This window comes from Aethina tumida, chromosome 4 (genome assembly GCF_024364675.1).
Source record: "Aethina tumida isolate Nest 87 chromosome 4, icAetTumi1.1, whole genome shotgun sequence".
Classification (NCBI taxonomy): Eukaryota; Metazoa; Arthropoda; class Insecta; order Coleoptera; family Nitidulidae; genus Aethina; species Aethina tumida.
Window position 1 is genome coordinate 21,562,916 of NC_065438.1, and position 17,295 is coordinate 21,580,210.

The following is a 17,295-nucleotide window of genomic DNA, read 5'->3' on the forward strand; positions in this document are numbered from 1 at the left end:
AAGAAAACCATCCGCACTATAACACGGCCGTTCCTCAAAAGCTCGCGCATCACGTTCATTAAGCGCAGCTTGTTCGAAGCTCTCTAAAATAATTTTGCAATTAAAACAAAAACTGTTGACGTGGCGCAATTGTATTTGAATACACAATTAACGGGGTACGGGATAAGCGAGGTAGTCCAAATTAAAATATCGGTCGCTTTTAATTAATTTAAACGTGGACCTTTGACGAATCGGCCAATTATCGATTAATTTGCATCGCTGTCCGTTTTTGTAGTTAATTAAGTATTTATCGTTAAACAGCGATTTGCAAACACTCGGGCATGACTTATTTGATTGGGAGTTGAGTATAATCGAATTTTTAATCGATGTACATATTGAGTACGGGAAAATGTAAATTACGTTTTCGGTATATCGGCTTGACATAATCAGTAATGGGCTTACCACCTGGTCCTACAATAAATGAGCTGCTGTCTGGGCCAGATATAGCATTGCCCTCTGAGTATAAATAAAGCGGTGTGTCATCATATCTTTCGTCTAATATAACTGATATCTCATTAAGAAACAGGTTTTCCATTGGCCTCCACAAACATTGGTTTACTTCTAGTGCCATTGGGAAAAAGTTCTTACCATCTGGAGTTATAGGTTTCCCAGTAAAATCTAACAGATTTGGGTCCCAAAATTGGATATTTAATCAATCAGTATCAAATTGTACAAGGTCATCAAAAACCCTCTCAAAGACTTGTATTTAGTCAATAGAGAAACTGTTTTGCTTTCTCATGACAACTCAACACCATATTTGCATTACAAACTCAAAGGAATATTTTTCAATTTCCTCTACATCAATTGTAACTGGCCTGGGCATCCGGTTGAAGATGGTAAACAAGGTAAAATAACTCTTAAAATAAGTCTTAACGACAGTATAGTGAACTGCGTATGAAATTTTAACATATTGAATACTCAACAAGAGGTCAAACAATCAATGTAGATGTCTACAACTCTCAAAGTGTTCATGGTCACGGAAAACCCATTCAAAGACTCTAGTCAATAGAAAAGTTTTTTGTTTTCTCGTGATCACCCAAGACCATATTTTGCCTTAGAAATTCAAAGGAATATTTAGAATTTTTGACAATTTTCAATACTCCTCTAAATCTGGTAAAACAGTTCTTAAAATAAGTCCCGTTGGTGGAAAGGTTTTGATAACTGGCCAAGCGATCAGTCAATCAGCTAATTGATCAAGGTCATGAAACACATACTAAAATACTCGTCTTTTGTTAATAGAAGAGTAGTACTGCTTTTTCATTACAACCCAACACCACATTTTGCCTTAGATAACTCAAAAGAAGCTTTAAAATGTTAAATGAGAAATTCTACCTCATCTACCATTTGCTCCATATGACTGTTATTTATTTTTTTCGTTCTTCTTGAAGAGGAAATCAAATTTGAGGCTGAATTCCAAGGATCTTTCTCTTGTTGTTGTTGTTGATGGTGATAATTTAGTTAAATAAAAGTTATTTTAAAGATAAATAATAGAAACATATGTCTTCGTCCGGCATCCAATTAGCTTTTGTCCGGAAGCTCCCAATTTATTGGTTAATATAATTCAAACACGATTGTTAATTAATTACACGTACATGTTTTCCGTTAATCCGCCGGTTTGGTGCTTATTAATTAACCACCATCAAAGCGATTCCGATCAAACGCAAAACAGGGAGTTTACACAGCATAGCTTTTTCACCCAAACAACTAAATAATGTTTCCAGGATCAAAGCTCCTTATCGTCGACCGAATTCAATTTAATCACCTCACTGAAAAACCGTTGTAAATGTCAACGGGTCGTCAACTAACCAAAGCCAAAGTTTAAATCGAAACAATGGAGGCGAAGACTTATTTCTTCGGGGGAATGGAGGAAAGTCGAGTAGTGAGTTATGGGGCCTCATTGTAGGCGAGTGAATGGGAGCGTTATTTCGGTATTAACTTATAATTAAACAGCGTTTCGGCATTATAAATTTAGCGGGGCCTAGGCGCCCGAATTAATTGTGAAGAAAATTACCTTTCACGTCAGCAACATTCAAAAATGGATGGATGTTTTGGTTGCAGGATGTGAAACATTTCACTCAGACTGATGTGAATTATAAATGGGGTTCAAAACTACTGAATCACTAATTTCCTGTGAGTTTTTAAAAACGTCCCGCCGAGACTCGAATTTATTTCTGTTTGGTCGAACTAATTTCTTTGACTTTGCCAAAGCTAATTTGTTTAACTCCCGAGGCTTTTCTCGCCTCCTTTTTTTTAAGACCGAAACAGGCGGTTAAAACACATAAAGTCGTAGTACATTTGACAATTTTCCAACACACATGTTTTTGTATTGAGATATTTCGTTCGTGGTGCGGTTTCTCACATCGGATAAAATAGACGTCCTTACGATTTTGGCGCCGTTTCAAATTGTAATATTTATTTATCGTCGCCTGTCTTTTCGTACGTTTGTTCCGGCTTCCGGAAACTCAATAACGCCGTTATCAGTAAGTTATCGCTTTCGTTCGTCGATTTAATTTAATATTCGGATATTAAAACCGGGAACTTAATCCGTGTGAGCACTCCGAACAGATTCATCTCCATTTGCGGCACTCCAATTTCATATATTTGAAGTTTAAAATGCAGAAAATCTTGCGTCATCCACCATGATATTATCCGTTTAGCCACGCTCCAGTAACGTTACGTTTAACCCTTATAAATGCGGCCAGATTTCATCTAAAATTTAACGTCTTAGTTGTATAAAGCTTGACAAAATGCCGGACGGGTTTATATCCTCGGATATGTTCAAACGAATTGTCCCCGGCGATGAACTTTAAATAAAGCCCCAGTGGATGCGGCGCCGTTAATAATTTATAAAAATTAGACTGACAAATGGGCTGACAAAGTTATTGAAACATCAAACATTAGTCGGTAAATTAAATCCATTGAAACGCCGTTCGTGAAATTATTAATTATATTACTACATGATTGTTTTGTGTAATATTAAAATCGCTAAATCATGTTACAACAAGAGCTTTAAACAATCCGTGCTGTGTAATTTATGACTGCGTAAAATTTTAACGTCCCTGATTTATTTAATAAACATTCGCCTGATTTTTCGATAAAATTTGAAAAATCTGTCGTGTGCAAACTCCGGATTTTTATTGCTGTTATCTTTCTGTAATACATTTTAAAAAGAGTTACGAACCTAAACATGAATTTACTTAATAACTTTGTACATTAACCGTGTTGTTAATGGTTTGTTGTCTTTTTTCATGCTTTCCCTTGACTACAGGACTGAAATGTAAGTATAATTAAATGGCGTTATTGATTGGCCTTTGTTTTTATTGTTTTCATGTTTTTTATTAACCATTTTTGTGTGGCATGTTGCTGACGATACAATCAGTAAATTATAGCCGACGTAAAATTGAAAATTTTCCAATCAACAAATCATAACCATGCACGTCACATAATCGCAAACTTTCCCCGATTTATTTTTATCCCATCCGAAACTCGTAATTAATTTAGCATGTTGCGGCATCGTGGACCATTGTCCGCAACTTGAGCAACCGTAATCATTGGCAACTTTCTTTTCGACCCGTAATCAATCGGTTGTCGGCGGTTTAAAAACTTTTTTTCGCCCTCGAAATAAATAAAAGAACAAACTAAAGAAGAGGGAAGGAAAAAAGTAAAAGTGTCAAATTAAAACGAATGAGTTTGCCGCCGTGCGACGATTGTCCCAATCTTTCTGTAACTTGTTTTTACTTTTCCCATCTCAAAAGACCCAATCTATCAATATCGTCCCCGGGGCTTAAAACACGCACAATTCCGTTTCAGACACCGACAACCAGAGAGTCATAATCCATGTGCGAGACGTCAACGATGAACCGCCCTACTTCATCAACCGTCCCTTGCCCATGCAGGCGGTGGTACAGCTCAACGCACCCCCAAACACCCCCGTGTTTACCCTCCAAGCCAGGGATCCGGACACGGACCACAACATCCACTATTTCATCGTCAGGGACCGTACCGGAGGACGATTCGAGGTGGACGAACGATCGGGCGTCGTCAGGACCAGAGGAACGGATCTCTTCCAGCTCGACATGGAGTACGTGCTTTACGTCAAGGCTGAGGATCAGAACGGAAGGGTGGATGACAGGAGGTTCCAATCGACGCCGGAGGAGCGGCTGTCGATTGTCGGTGGCAAGAGGGCGCCGCAGTTTTACATGCCCAGCTATGAGGCTGAGATTCCGGAAAATCAAAAGAAGGATTCAGAGTAAGTATATTATTATTTGTCCATAAGAGTCAAAGCGTAAATTTGTTTAATACAGCAACGTTCTTTTATGATATTTTAATTAAATTGTTTGTAATGTTCATTTTAATTTTCATGGAACAAATAAATTTGAAACAATCGACCCATGTATTTGAATGGTTTTATACACATTTTACTGTTTATAATGTATTTATTTATTCATTTAACTTAATATTTATTAAGTTAAGTTATTATAGTCGAATTTAAACTCCTGTTCTATGTTTTTTGTTAAAAAATAAAAGTAATAAAAAAAAATAATCAGACAAAAAAAATTAATAAAGGTCAATTATGAGGCTAAAATGTAGGAAATCAGAAGAAGGATTCAGCATAAACATATTATTTAATGTCAATGTAAATATTAGCAAATTTAGATCTTTTTAACATATTTTAATCAACAAAATACCAATTTATATCTTAATGAATTGTCCATTAGAGACAAAACCTAAATTTGTCTTATTCAACACTGACTTCTACGAATAATTCATGAATCTCTTTCAATTAAATTAATTCTAATGCTTGTTTTAATTTTCATGGAACAAATAAATTTAAAACAGTCGACCCACGTGTTTAAATGGTTTTTATACATATTTTAATTGTTTATAACGTAACAATTTATTTATTCATTTAACTTAATATTTATGAATTTATTGTAACTAGTGTGCAGAAATTAAATGGCTGTCCTGCATTAATTAAAAATATAAAATTAATAAAAAACAAATCATCAGATAAAAAAATTTATTTAATGTCCCAAGTATGAGGCTAAAATTGTACAAAAATCAGAAGAAGGATTCAGAATTAACATATTATTTAATGCCAATGTAAATAATAATAAATCTAGTTCTTTTTCACATATTTTAGTCAACAAAATACCAATTTGATTTTTTAAGGAATTGTCCAGAACATAAAAGAATTTTATTAAGGTCCCAATTATGAGACTAAAACTGTGGGAAATCAGAAGAAGGATTTAGAATGAACATATTAATTAATGACAATGTTTAGTTCTTTTTAACGTATTTTAATCAACAAAATACCAATTTGTTGATAAAAACTGACCATTAGAGATAAAATCTAAATTTATTTCATTCAACTCTGAATTTCTATGATTAATTCATGAATATCTTTCAATTAAATTGATTTTAATGCTTCTTTTTATGAATAAAATAAATTTAAAACAATCAATGCACATATTTAAACGATTTTATGCATATTTTAGTGTTTATAATATATTTATTTATTCATTTAATTTTAATATTTATGATTTTATTGTCTCCGCACTAATTAAAAACTTTTAACAAAATCAATACATTGGTGCTGTTCCAAGCACCCTTCTAAGAAGAAAATGATCTCATTTACTCATTATAAAGCTGTTGATGACAATATTAATGTTTTAATCAACAAATTTTATAAAAACTGTCCACTAGAGACAAAACCCAAATTCGTTTAATTAGCACTGCAACAACAAACTTTCATAATCAATCCATTTATAAATGCATATCTTTAAATTGAACTGTGTGCGGTGCTTGTTTTAATTTTCATGGAACAAATAAATTCAAAACAATAAACGCACCAAATTTTAATTAAAAACACCGATAAAACATTTGCATTTAAATGATTTTATACATATTATACTCTTTATAATGTTTTCATTAATTATATGCCTCATATTTACGGGATTTGTGTAAAAACTAATTAAAAAATATCCTACGTGTGATAAAACTAATAAGAAACAATGTAATCCTTGGACGAAAAAATTGGATATTTTTTTCACGGCCATTAGTTGGGCCGAACACAAAAAGGTCCCCTATACAAAAAACTCTCAATAAGCCCATTCCTCCAAGTTTCATTATTTCCATTGGCCGGTTTATTTTTATTAAATGTTCCTCGGTTGTGGCAAGTTTTAAAAATATGTAGCGTGCGTGTTGTGAATTGACGGCAATATATTTCTTACGTCTAGACTGACTCGATTTTTCGTCTATCGCTTACCCCCTTTAAAATTCCATTTGGAAATTACAACGGGAACGAGTCGTTGAGGAAATTGTTTAATCGATAAAACATTTTTGCGGGACGAGTAAAAATAGATCTAATTTTGTCGTGGTTTCGTGAAAAACAATGCCGGCCAATTTATTAACGACTTGGGGGTTGAGGAACGCGAACCCCGTACGCCGAATAAACGCGGTCGGTTGAAGATTATGTTCAAACGAAAAACTATGCAATCTATAACTTCCCCCTTAATATAAAATTCCTCCTCGTTATCGTACTTTCCGAGTTGATTGGCTTTAATTTATGGATTCCGACGTCTAACAAAAGTTACCAGTACATTAATCTTTCGCATGTCACAAAAACATTTGTACAATGTTGCTTAAATACTTACATTAATAACGAACAGTTCCCCATTATATTCAACACATATTTACACAATAATTATGTTATAAATCATTTGTTAAGTTCACCTTGACATTTTTGTACACAATTCGGTGGCAATAGTCGAAAATAAACACTAATCTTCCTTTGCCTTTCAGCATAATCTCGGTGAAGGCTAAATCGTTCGCCGACAGGGAAATTCGATACACCTTAAAGGCTCAAGGACAAGGCGCAGGAACTTTCAACATAGGACCCACTTCCGGCATTGTGAAACTGGCCAAAGAGCTCGATTTTGAGGATTTGAGGCAACCGCACGTTTATTCACTTGTCGTGACCGCCACTGAGGACTCAGGAGGTTTCTCAACTTCCGTTGAAGTAAGTACCTAACTTGACCTAACACGACTAATTTTACTACAATTATCATTTTTTAGTTAACCATAAGAGTTACGGATGTAAACGACAACGCTCCAAAGTTCGAACTGCCAGATTACCAGGCGCACAATGTGGACGAAGACATTCCTCCAGGAACCAGCATCCTTAAAGTCAAAGCAATGGACGCAGACAGTGGAACAAACGCAGAAATCGAATATCTGGTCTCAGATGATCATTTCAGCGTTGACCCAAGCGGTATTATTTCTAACAACAAACAACTGGACGCCGACAACAACAACGCCTATTACGAGTTCGTGGTAACGGCCAAAGACAAGGGAGAACCAGCCAAAACTGGCACTGCCACTGTCAGAGTTTACACCAAAAACAAGAACGACGAAGAACCCAAATTCTCCCAACAAGTGTACACGCCAAACGTAGACGAAAATGCTGGCCCTAACACCCTTGTTACAACAGTAGTGGCGAGCGACAAAGACGGTGACAACGTCAGGTTTGGGTTCGTTGGAGGCGGCACAAGTTCAGGCCAGTTCGTCATTGAGGAAATTACCGGTGTAATTCGGTTGCACAGCAAAGGTATCTCTTTGGATCGTGACAAGTACGAGTTGAACGTGACTGCTATGGATGATGGAGCCTGTTGTGCTAATGGAGACGCCACGATTCACACCAGTACAGCCGTGGTTGTGGTATTCATCACAGACGTCAACGATAACAAGCCCATCTTCAAGGATTGTGGCACGTATTATCCTAAAGTGGAGGAAGGAGCTCCCAACGGTTCTCCCGTCATTAAAGTACATGCAGTGGACGAAGATAAGGGTGTTAACGGACAAGTCAAGTATTCCATCGTGCAGCAACCTAATCAAAAAGGAACAAAGTTCACGGTGGATGAGGAGACTGGAGAAGTTTCCACCAACAAAGTGTTTGATCGTGAGGGAGACGATGGCAAATTTGTATCCGTGACTGTAAAGGCTACGGATCAGGGTGAACCATCTTTGGAGGGTGTTTGTTCCTTTACCGTTGAAATTACTGATGTCAACGATAATCCACCTTTGTTTGACCGACAAGTAAGTTCCACCAGTAAAATAACTTTGAGTATGCACCTAGAAAACATGAACTGATGATAATTTGCCCTTTTTAGAAATACGTTGAAAATGTAAAACAAGACGCCAGCATTGGAACAAATATCCTCCGCGTCTCAGCTTCAGATGAAGATGCCGATAACAACGGTGCCATCATCTACACCCTGAGCGCCGGCTCAAACCCCGCCGACTTGGAATACTTCGAGATCCAACCGGAATCCGGTTGGATCGTCCTGAAAAAACCATTGGACGTAAGTATAGAGGACGCATTTAGGAAAACGATAACTATTAACCTAACAAACGACCGAAACTGTATGTTTGCGTGAATGGCGATTGCGTGGCTGTGGATTGACGTTTCAGGGAAGTCCAGGGGTTGTGTCCAGCGCAGCGACATCTAGGTACGAGTGGACATAGCTGCTTATTTCCTCATTTTCAGCGCACCTTAATTTGAGTTGCTAAAACAGGCCGATCTTCCAGATCGGCTGCACTGATCTATTATATATCTTTATTCAATGAGTTTGTTTATACGGCACACCTTGCATAACATGTTTATCAGTACTTTACTGTACTTTGTTTTTTCGTTTTACGTTTTTTGTATATTCACCAGACCAAGGGCCAGTATTAAGCCAAGCGACAAGCTTGTTCCAAATATGTCAGCTGTGTCAAGAAGAGTTTAAACGATGATTTTGTGGACTTGACGCTTGGCGAAATTTTTGTGTGCGCCCTTGGCCTAACAAACTCTATTCAAACCTATTCTCTCTATATTTTGGAGTAGCCACGAGCTGTTTTGTTTTTATTTTTGTGTGCCAGGTGCTACCCCAGAGGCCGATCGAAATTTTTTTAGGCCCCCGGAACGATCCTGTGTGCAATTTTTACATACATATATACAACCCCTTCAATCCCTCGGCGACTTTTTGAGTTTTTCTCTCGTTAATTTTTGGTGCGTCGCATATGCCATTTTTGAGCCTGTGATGTGATTTTTGAGTGATTTTTTGCAGGAGAGTGGACCCCCGACATGAGACTAATTTTCCCAGTTTTGGTCAGTGGCGGAGCAGGAGGGGCCATTTTTGACACCCGGGGGGGCAACGGCCCGCTCCTGCCCCGCTCCAATGACATTGTGACATTTTTAACTTGTGAATGGGGCGGCGTACTAACCAGTAATCGAGTTTACGAAATAGCCTTTAAACACGTGCAAACGTCCATCCGTTTTTTTGAAGGTCGTTTTTCCATAAATGAAAACAGTAAGACGAACGATGCGGTCAAGAAAAAAAAAAAATAAAACTTTTTGCACATCCTTGCTCCCGCCCCTCCACGTGTTTTTTGATAACTTTTTTTGCATGTCATTGCCTGCTTAAAAAGTTTTATTTTTGTTTCGTTTTTTATATTATTATGATCTTTAATCAGTCAGCCATATTTGCTAAATTTTTAAACAACTAAATCATTTTTAAATCTTAACAATCCATGATAATTAGTAAATTAGTATGTATTGATCATATTAAATAAAATTTGTTGACTTTTGATAATAACATAAATTAGTTTTTAATAAAATCTTCCAATTTTTGTTAATTCGATTCTTCTATTAATATGCCTTAGGTACTTTCTGCTTGTAAACTTTTCGGTGTGACTTTTGTATGGCTGACTGATGGGACGATATACTTTTAATTTGATTTAATTGCACTTTTTTCTGTTAACTGTACACCGTCCAATGGAAACAGGGATGTTATCCAGTAAGTAAAATGGTTCCAAATGGTACAATTGTGGTACTTGGAAGTAAAGTGCTAGATTTTGTACAGCCATTGGTATTTTTGATGAGGTGTATCGACATTTTTTTTTCTGAGATACATTTTGACCTCGACCGTTATTTTGTTTATGTTTCTTTTTTTGAAGACTGTGTTTTGGCATTGTGATCAATAATGGCACAGATAAATGTAGTAATTACTGAAGACTTTTGTACATAATGAGACTTTTTTACAGTGCATGTGTATATAAGGGTTAATTTTCAGATTGGCATTATATCCCGGGATCCGACAAAATTTTGTTTCTTTTACATTTGATTTCGATATGCACCTTTTCATTTGAGTTGTCTGGTTTCTTTTTGACATATTGGCGCCTTTTAGAGACGCGAAATTATTGCGTAGATCTGTATGCGTAATAATTTCCTAGAAATTTAGTTTTTTAGGTTGAAAGTGGCAGAAATAAAATTGGAATAGCGTCGTGGTACATGGACAGTAATAAAGGAATTGTGTGACAATTGCTTGTATTAGGTTTGTTGTAACTAAAGAAATGTTTATACCATTATTGTTGACCGTAAACAATCGCCTCAAATATATCTTGTATTTTAGTCACTTAATTTAGAGCTGTCGTTAGATTATTCCAATAAAATAGATACAATAGAGCTTTTAAGATAAAACAACCATAATTAGTTTTAGTTAGTTTTATTGGAGGCGTTGTTTGCTATCGAGTAGTACCAAAACACAGTCTACATAGAGAACTCCCGCCAAAAACTGTTGGTGGTACCATTTTATTAAATTTTGATCTTGAGTTGTTGTTTCTGTTGTGTGATTGAGTTATTATATATGATTTTTTCCGTTGCATAAAAAAGATCTTTTAAAAAAACTAGTTTCGTTGATTGAGTGTTATTTATGTTTGATTTTGTCCTGACCTGACCTCACCGTGTGCCCATATATATACAGCGAGACAGGTATCGGCTGCGGGTGCGTGCCATCGACAAAGGCAACGCTGGAATGTACGCCGAAGTGGACATTGAATTAGACGTTGTAGACAGGAACAATAAACCACCAATCTGGGATCTAGAATTGTACGGCCCCATCCACATCAAAGAAAATGTCACAGTGGGTACAGTAGTGACTTCTTTGAAGGCAAGGTTTGTATCGATTGATCGAAACGCGGTCGAAAAAAAAATAAAATGTGACGAGTTCGTCGACGGGCGTGCGTCAAGGTCCACGGGCGCGCGGGGGTGGGGGGACAACAATCGGGGGAACCACACAACGCCCCGGACCTTGGCTAAGCCAATTAAGGAAGTCCATGCTACCAGACCACATTCCATATGTTCCATGTTTGTTTCTAACTGGTTTTCTGATTTGAGATTGTTGTACTGACTGTCACGATGCCATTTTCGATTTGTCAACTCCAAACGATTGCACCTTTCTTTTCTGGTTTTGGTTTTTGTTTGTTTAGTATCATGACCTACTTGAGAAATGCGTGTTATTATTTGTTTTTGTGCACCTTCTTTTATTATTTGCGACGATCGCTTACCATCATTTTAAAGAGCATGATGAGGAACATTTAATCGGGACGCTTATGTTGGGACAGCAGCCGCAACATAAGTATTTCGATGTCGATATTCAAAATTGATTGAACCTTCTGTTACAGAACATCCAAGCTGCGTTGGAAGCTGATGGTGGTCTAAGCTACATCAAATCTGTTTGAACATGTATTTTTTTGCAGGACACCTCAGTTTCCACACAGCAAACACTGTCAGTATTAATTTCTCAAGTTGTGTTATATTTTTCAGCCCACCTTGTTTGATTAAATAAGCTAATTTTAGAGTAAAACCATTTAGTTTTGGGGTTGGCAAACCATCGAAATTGGTAATCGGGTAAGTGTCTGCGACTACGTCTCCGATAACCGGCTCAAAAACCGTTGTCCACAACCCCAAACTAGTTAATAAAAACAAAAACAACCAACCAATAAACCGCCACCAAACCAACGAAAATAAAACATTTGATTATTTCTGTGCGTCTGCGCGCGACCTTCAGCGCGAGACCTACAAGCTGGAGGCGACCGCCCAAGACAAAGGCTACCCTCCCCTATCCCGTTCCGTGGAGGTCCAGATAGACGTGGTGGACCGCGCGAACAACCCACCAGTTTGGGACCACGTAATCTACGGACCGATTTTCATCCGGGAGAACCTCCCGGTCGGCGCCAAAGTGGTGTCAGTTAAGGCCAGGTCTGTGCCCCCGATGTAGACTGCAGCACCGAGCACCAAATCAGTACTCGAATCCGATCTGGGATTCTGTGTGGAACAATCATCTACCGATGTGCATGATGTATTGTTTGCATTGTCATCATCATATTATTAACAAGCAGTTATGTTGCACATGCATTTTGCCTCCATCACCCATTAGATGATAAGATAACAATAAGAAGATTACAGATCTAAGAAGGCATTAATAAAAACTGTTTTAATTTAGGTTAGGCTTCCATTACGTGTATTGTACTCTTTAACGTTGTAATATTGTAATCAATAATCATGCATATCTGTTAAAGATGTACTACAGATAATCTCACTTGGAATGTGTCCTACAATCTTAAACTTCCCACCTTCGACTTCATACCTTATAAATTTTAGGTCAGTTTTTTTTAGGTTGGAGGTGGAGGTTTTGTATTGCAGGATCGGTACGACAGTGCTGCGTCTAAAACATTTATCAGTATTAATTTAATTCAGTGTGGTGCTGACCGTGGGAGCCAGCACGAGGGCTGCACGGCACATCTCGTCTGTTTGTGCACGCTTCATCCAAAAACGAAAATTATTATTATTATTATTAATCAGAGTTTGCACGTTCTGCTCTGGTCTCTTGCGTCAAAACATCAACCATGAACCTGTTACCCAATTTCACCGCCACTGGTTGAGTTGTTTGGCTTTAATTAAAGAGTAATTGACCCGGCGTGAAGTTGGGTAATCCACATGGTACGAACAGCAAAAACCGACTGTCAAAATTTCAAGCCAGTGTATCAGACCTTTCCCGTAGCTGTGGGTGTGTAGTCGTCCTTTCATCCTTTGTATCTCTCCCGAAAAACGATGAGTACTGAATGTTGTTGACATCTGCACAACACGCAAATAACTTCTCACATGGCTTGGGGCTAAGGGTAACTTGCATCACTCAACAACATTCGGTTAAGAGCTCACCTTTTTTTTATCCAAAAACGTCACCATACCATCAACTTCTAGTTTTAGGTTTATTGAATAATGTAATTTTATCATCGAATTGGTTTAGCTTGATGTGCCACAGGTGTTGTAAGATAAACATCATGTTCATCCTTTACATCCTTCATTCATCAAGTGCAATGGGCTTTTGATAAACCGGAGATATTTATTTTTGAAGTTTTCGGTTTGTCAAGGTCGATTGGTAGTTTTTATCCTGCAACATTTGTTGCATATCCTTCTAGATAAATCGACATATCAAGTCGATGAAGGTACTTATGTTTTTTTGTGTCGACATCCATACGTTTTTTTTTTATTATCGTTTTTTGATTGGGCATGTTCATGGTTATTCGTAGTCAATTTTAGACGAATATATTCTTTTGGAACATGTAAATTAGTAAGTAAATTTTTTGGTTTATGGATGTCGAACTCATAAGTCGACGATAGAATAGACTCGATGGTTGCATGTGCATCTAAAATTTTTGGGCTTCAATCGTCGTTTTTGTTGCTGAAAAACTTTTTACAGACCTGCCGTAACTAAAGGTCCATAAATTTTTATAAAATCTTTTCAAAACACCTGCCTGTCTTTTGGTTTTGTTAAACTTTTTCGGCAACATACGAAGCCTCAATCGATTATTTTGCATGTGGCTGATCCATATTTTTGTAAGCCATGAATTTTGGAGATCGATTTTTTTGCTTTTTGAACGCCACCACGTGATAGTATTTTGTAGCGTTATCAAAAAGAAAGCGAAACGCTCAACAAACGAGTGGCTTTGCTGGATGTCCGTTTCAATATTGTTTCTCTATTAGCTCCGGCATCGAAAATAACCCCACTGTCTTCTACCGGTTGATGCCCGGCTCCACCGCCCAAACAAACAAGTTTCACACCTTTTATCTGCAACAAAGACCCGAAAACGGATTCACCTGGGCCGACATCAAGGTCAATCACCCACTGGACTATGAAACCATCAAGGAGTACAACCTGACCATCCGTGTTGAAGTAAGTTGGACCATTATTTACTTCCTGTGAAAAAGCCCTCTTCAGTTCTTTATTTAAATGAAACCCCCTTTTAACATTCAAGCTGCAACACCACTTTAGGGCGGCACTCACTACGAATACCTTCCGTGCACATTCATTGCTCCCAATTCACTTTAAAAGCAGCTGCACCCGCGATAAAACCCAATCGTATTCCGATCGTGTTTTTAATTGCATCCCCCGCGTTTTCTTTTATTATTTTTCAGAACAACGGTGCCCAACAACTCGCGTCCGAGGCCATCGTTTACATCCAGCTGGAGGACGTGAACGACGAAATACCCCTGTTCACGGAAAGAGAACAGGAAACGGTTTTGGAGGGTGAGCCGATCGGCACCAAAGTCACCCAGGTCAACGCCATAGACAAGGACGGGACGTTCCCCAATAACCAAGTGAGTTAAGAGGGTGGTACAGAGCGAGGCGTCAAAGGTGAAGTTTTGATGGGAGCGGATCACTTTGTGCGGTTACGTTCGAGATCGTTCCTTGCGGTCGTTGTTCGTTAATTGAATGCAAATAGGATGCGATAAAGGGGGAAGTTTGGGGGGAGGTGCAAAAGCATACGAGAGCTTTTGAGGAATACGTCTTCAATCTTTTCATACCATTCCAAGAGTAAAAATATGACACAAAACTAATAATTCATTAATTATCCCACTTCGCCACATTAATTACATTTCCTATTGTAATTTTAAAACCCATGTCTTGGAGGACAAAGAAATGGTATTGTTCCTTGCAAAAACATAGTTAATGAGATAAAACCTCCTCAAAGGAACTATTCAACTTTGTAACTCCTTTACAACTGAATAGTAATTTTTTATCGCACTTAATTAGTATCATCCTCGCATCAAGGAACTTTACAACAGTCAATTAAACTTTTCCCTGCATTTACTCTTAATCCAAGAACCGTTTAATTTGAGATCACACAAAATGATACATTTTACAACACCCAATAAATGCTGAGTCGATCGTTCGATTTTAATCTGTTTTAAAAGTTGCTGGCCATAAATTTTCCCTTGCTATAATCTTATGTGGAGAAATGTGTACCAAATTGAATTCTGCAAGTTAAACTCAGCATTTATCAGACCAACTTTTCATTCTTGTTTATTCTCAACTCTCGTGTCATTTAGACTGTTTATGATAGTATGGGGTAGATTTTATTGCCAGTCGTTGCAGTATATTTTAAAATCTTTATGATGTGCTTGAGCGTAACGACATAGGATTTGAATTATTTGCCATATTTATATTACCTCCACTGGGAATAAGATTCCTCGTACACTTTTATTTTGTATTGGGTAAATTCGATCCTCGATTTTAATTAAGAAATTCTTTTTAACCGCACCACAGATAATTGAACACTCCAGTAAATTTGCAAATTGGATTTAATTACGTCGGTGGGCAAAATGCATTCATCAAAGATCTAGGCTAGTGTGTTCAATAATTAAACGAGACAAATTACGAACCGGGAAACAAAAAGGGCTTCGTGTTTCATTCGAAATGACAGCCAAGACTTCACCTTTGATGGACCATTATTTTTTTTGTTTCAATCTTGAACCGTTCCCGCATTAACGAACGGGCAGATTTACGAGAAAACTCCTCGCATTATTTATTTAATTTCCGAGGTCCCGGGACGCGGCAAAAGATCGTGCCCGAGACCCTCCAGACTTGTTATTCATTCCCGTAGCCCGTCTTTTTATTAACCGCATTCCCCCTGTCTCATAGGTGTACTACTACATAGTGGATTCGCCGCGGAACGAGGGCAAGGATTTCTTCGAGATTAACAAGGAAACGGGCGAGGTGTTCACCAAGGTCGTGTTCGACAGGGAGAAGCAGGGAGCGTACGCGCTCGAGATCGAGGCAAGGGATGGGGCACCCTCCGCCAGGCCCAACAGCGGCAACGAACCCAATTCCGGTGAGTTTAATTTAAGTTTATATATATATTTTTTTATTAAACGCAAGTTTTTGAATCGATAAAGTGTCACCGAAAAAACAATTTCACCGGGAGGCCATGGAATTTTAATATGAAGTGGTCTTTGTGGTTAGTTTTAGAAATTGGAAACGTTCTAATTAATATCTAATCTTTTTGTGTCTTTCTTATTTTAATTTGGAAAGTAATATGCGGAGAACTACAATTATCTTTTACAGTTTTCTGTAAATTTTGAATCCTAGTATAAATCAATAAAAGTAATCACATTTAATTATACATTAACATATTTTGTGATATGATGATGAATGATTGAAACATGCAGAAAACATCAATTATCCTTTACAGTTTTCTGTAAATCATAGTATAAATTAATAAAAATAATCACATTTAAGAGGATGTTATATATATTTAATCATAAATTCAAAAAATACATGGTGTTTCTCAAATATTGGACCATAATTTAATAAATTATTCACTCGATTATTTTTTAAATTTTCCTTTGTTACTGTCATATTTTAAATTTATTATAAAAATTACATAATTATTATAAATATTACAAAAAATAATTAAAATATGCAAAAAACTACAATAACCTTTTACAGTTTTCTGTAGTTTTCAATTTTGAATCATAATAATAAATCAATTAAAATACATGATAATTTCCAAATATCGAACAAAAGTAGTAGATTATTTACTGAATTATTTTTCAAATTTCTCTTTGTATCTGCCTTATTTTACATTTATTGTTTATAAAAAAACTAAAAACAATAGTAACATACTGAAAACTAGAATTATCTTTTATAGTTTTCTGTAAATTTTGAATCCAAGTTTAAATCAATAAAAATAATCACATTTAAGAGGATGTTGTACATATTTAATTACAAATTAGTATTTGTTTCTAATTAAAAAATACGTGGTGTTTCCCAAATATTGAACAAAAATTTAATAGATTATGCATTGGATTATTTATTAAATTTATATCTGCCATACTTTAAATTTATTATTTATAAAAAACAAAAAATAATTGAAACTGCAGAAAACTACAATTATCTGTTACAGTTTTCTGTAAATTTTGAATCTTTTTATAAATCAATAATAATAATTATAAATTTGTATGTCTAATAGTAATCTAAAATATATGATTCTTCTCAAATATTGGACGGAAAAATTTAGTATATTATTCACTCAATTATTTTTTAAATTTCTCTGTGTATCCGCCATATTTTACATTTATTATTTATAAAA

At 36.5% G+C, this 17,295-nt stretch overlaps 1 protein-coding gene across 5 annotated transcripts in view; it reads left to right on the forward strand.

The window, feature by feature from the left end:
* LOC109594134 (neural-cadherin) overlaps positions 1-17,295 on the forward strand; it is a 391,736-nt gene that overhangs the window by 76,134 nt on the left and 298,307 nt on the right. For 4 of the 5 annotated variants that reach the window (XM_049966120.1, XM_049966123.1, XM_049966122.1 and 1 more), the window contains exons 3-10: positions 3,850-4,288; positions 6,844-7,060; positions 7,117-8,136; positions 8,211-8,402; positions 11,931-12,121; positions 13,907-14,096; positions 14,339-14,521; positions 15,846-16,035. In XM_049966120.1, the coding sequence (XP_049822077.1) occupies positions 3,850-4,288; positions 6,844-7,060; positions 7,117-8,136; positions 8,211-8,402; positions 11,931-12,121; positions 13,907-14,096; positions 14,339-14,521; positions 15,846-16,035 (2,622 nt within the window). Of the gene's footprint in view, positions 1-3,849; positions 4,289-6,843; positions 7,061-7,116; positions 8,137-8,210; positions 8,403-10,844; positions 11,036-11,930; positions 12,122-13,906; positions 14,097-14,338; positions 14,522-15,845; positions 16,036-17,295 lie in introns of all 5 variants that reach the window. The other variant, XM_049966121.1, reaches the window with a different exon arrangement.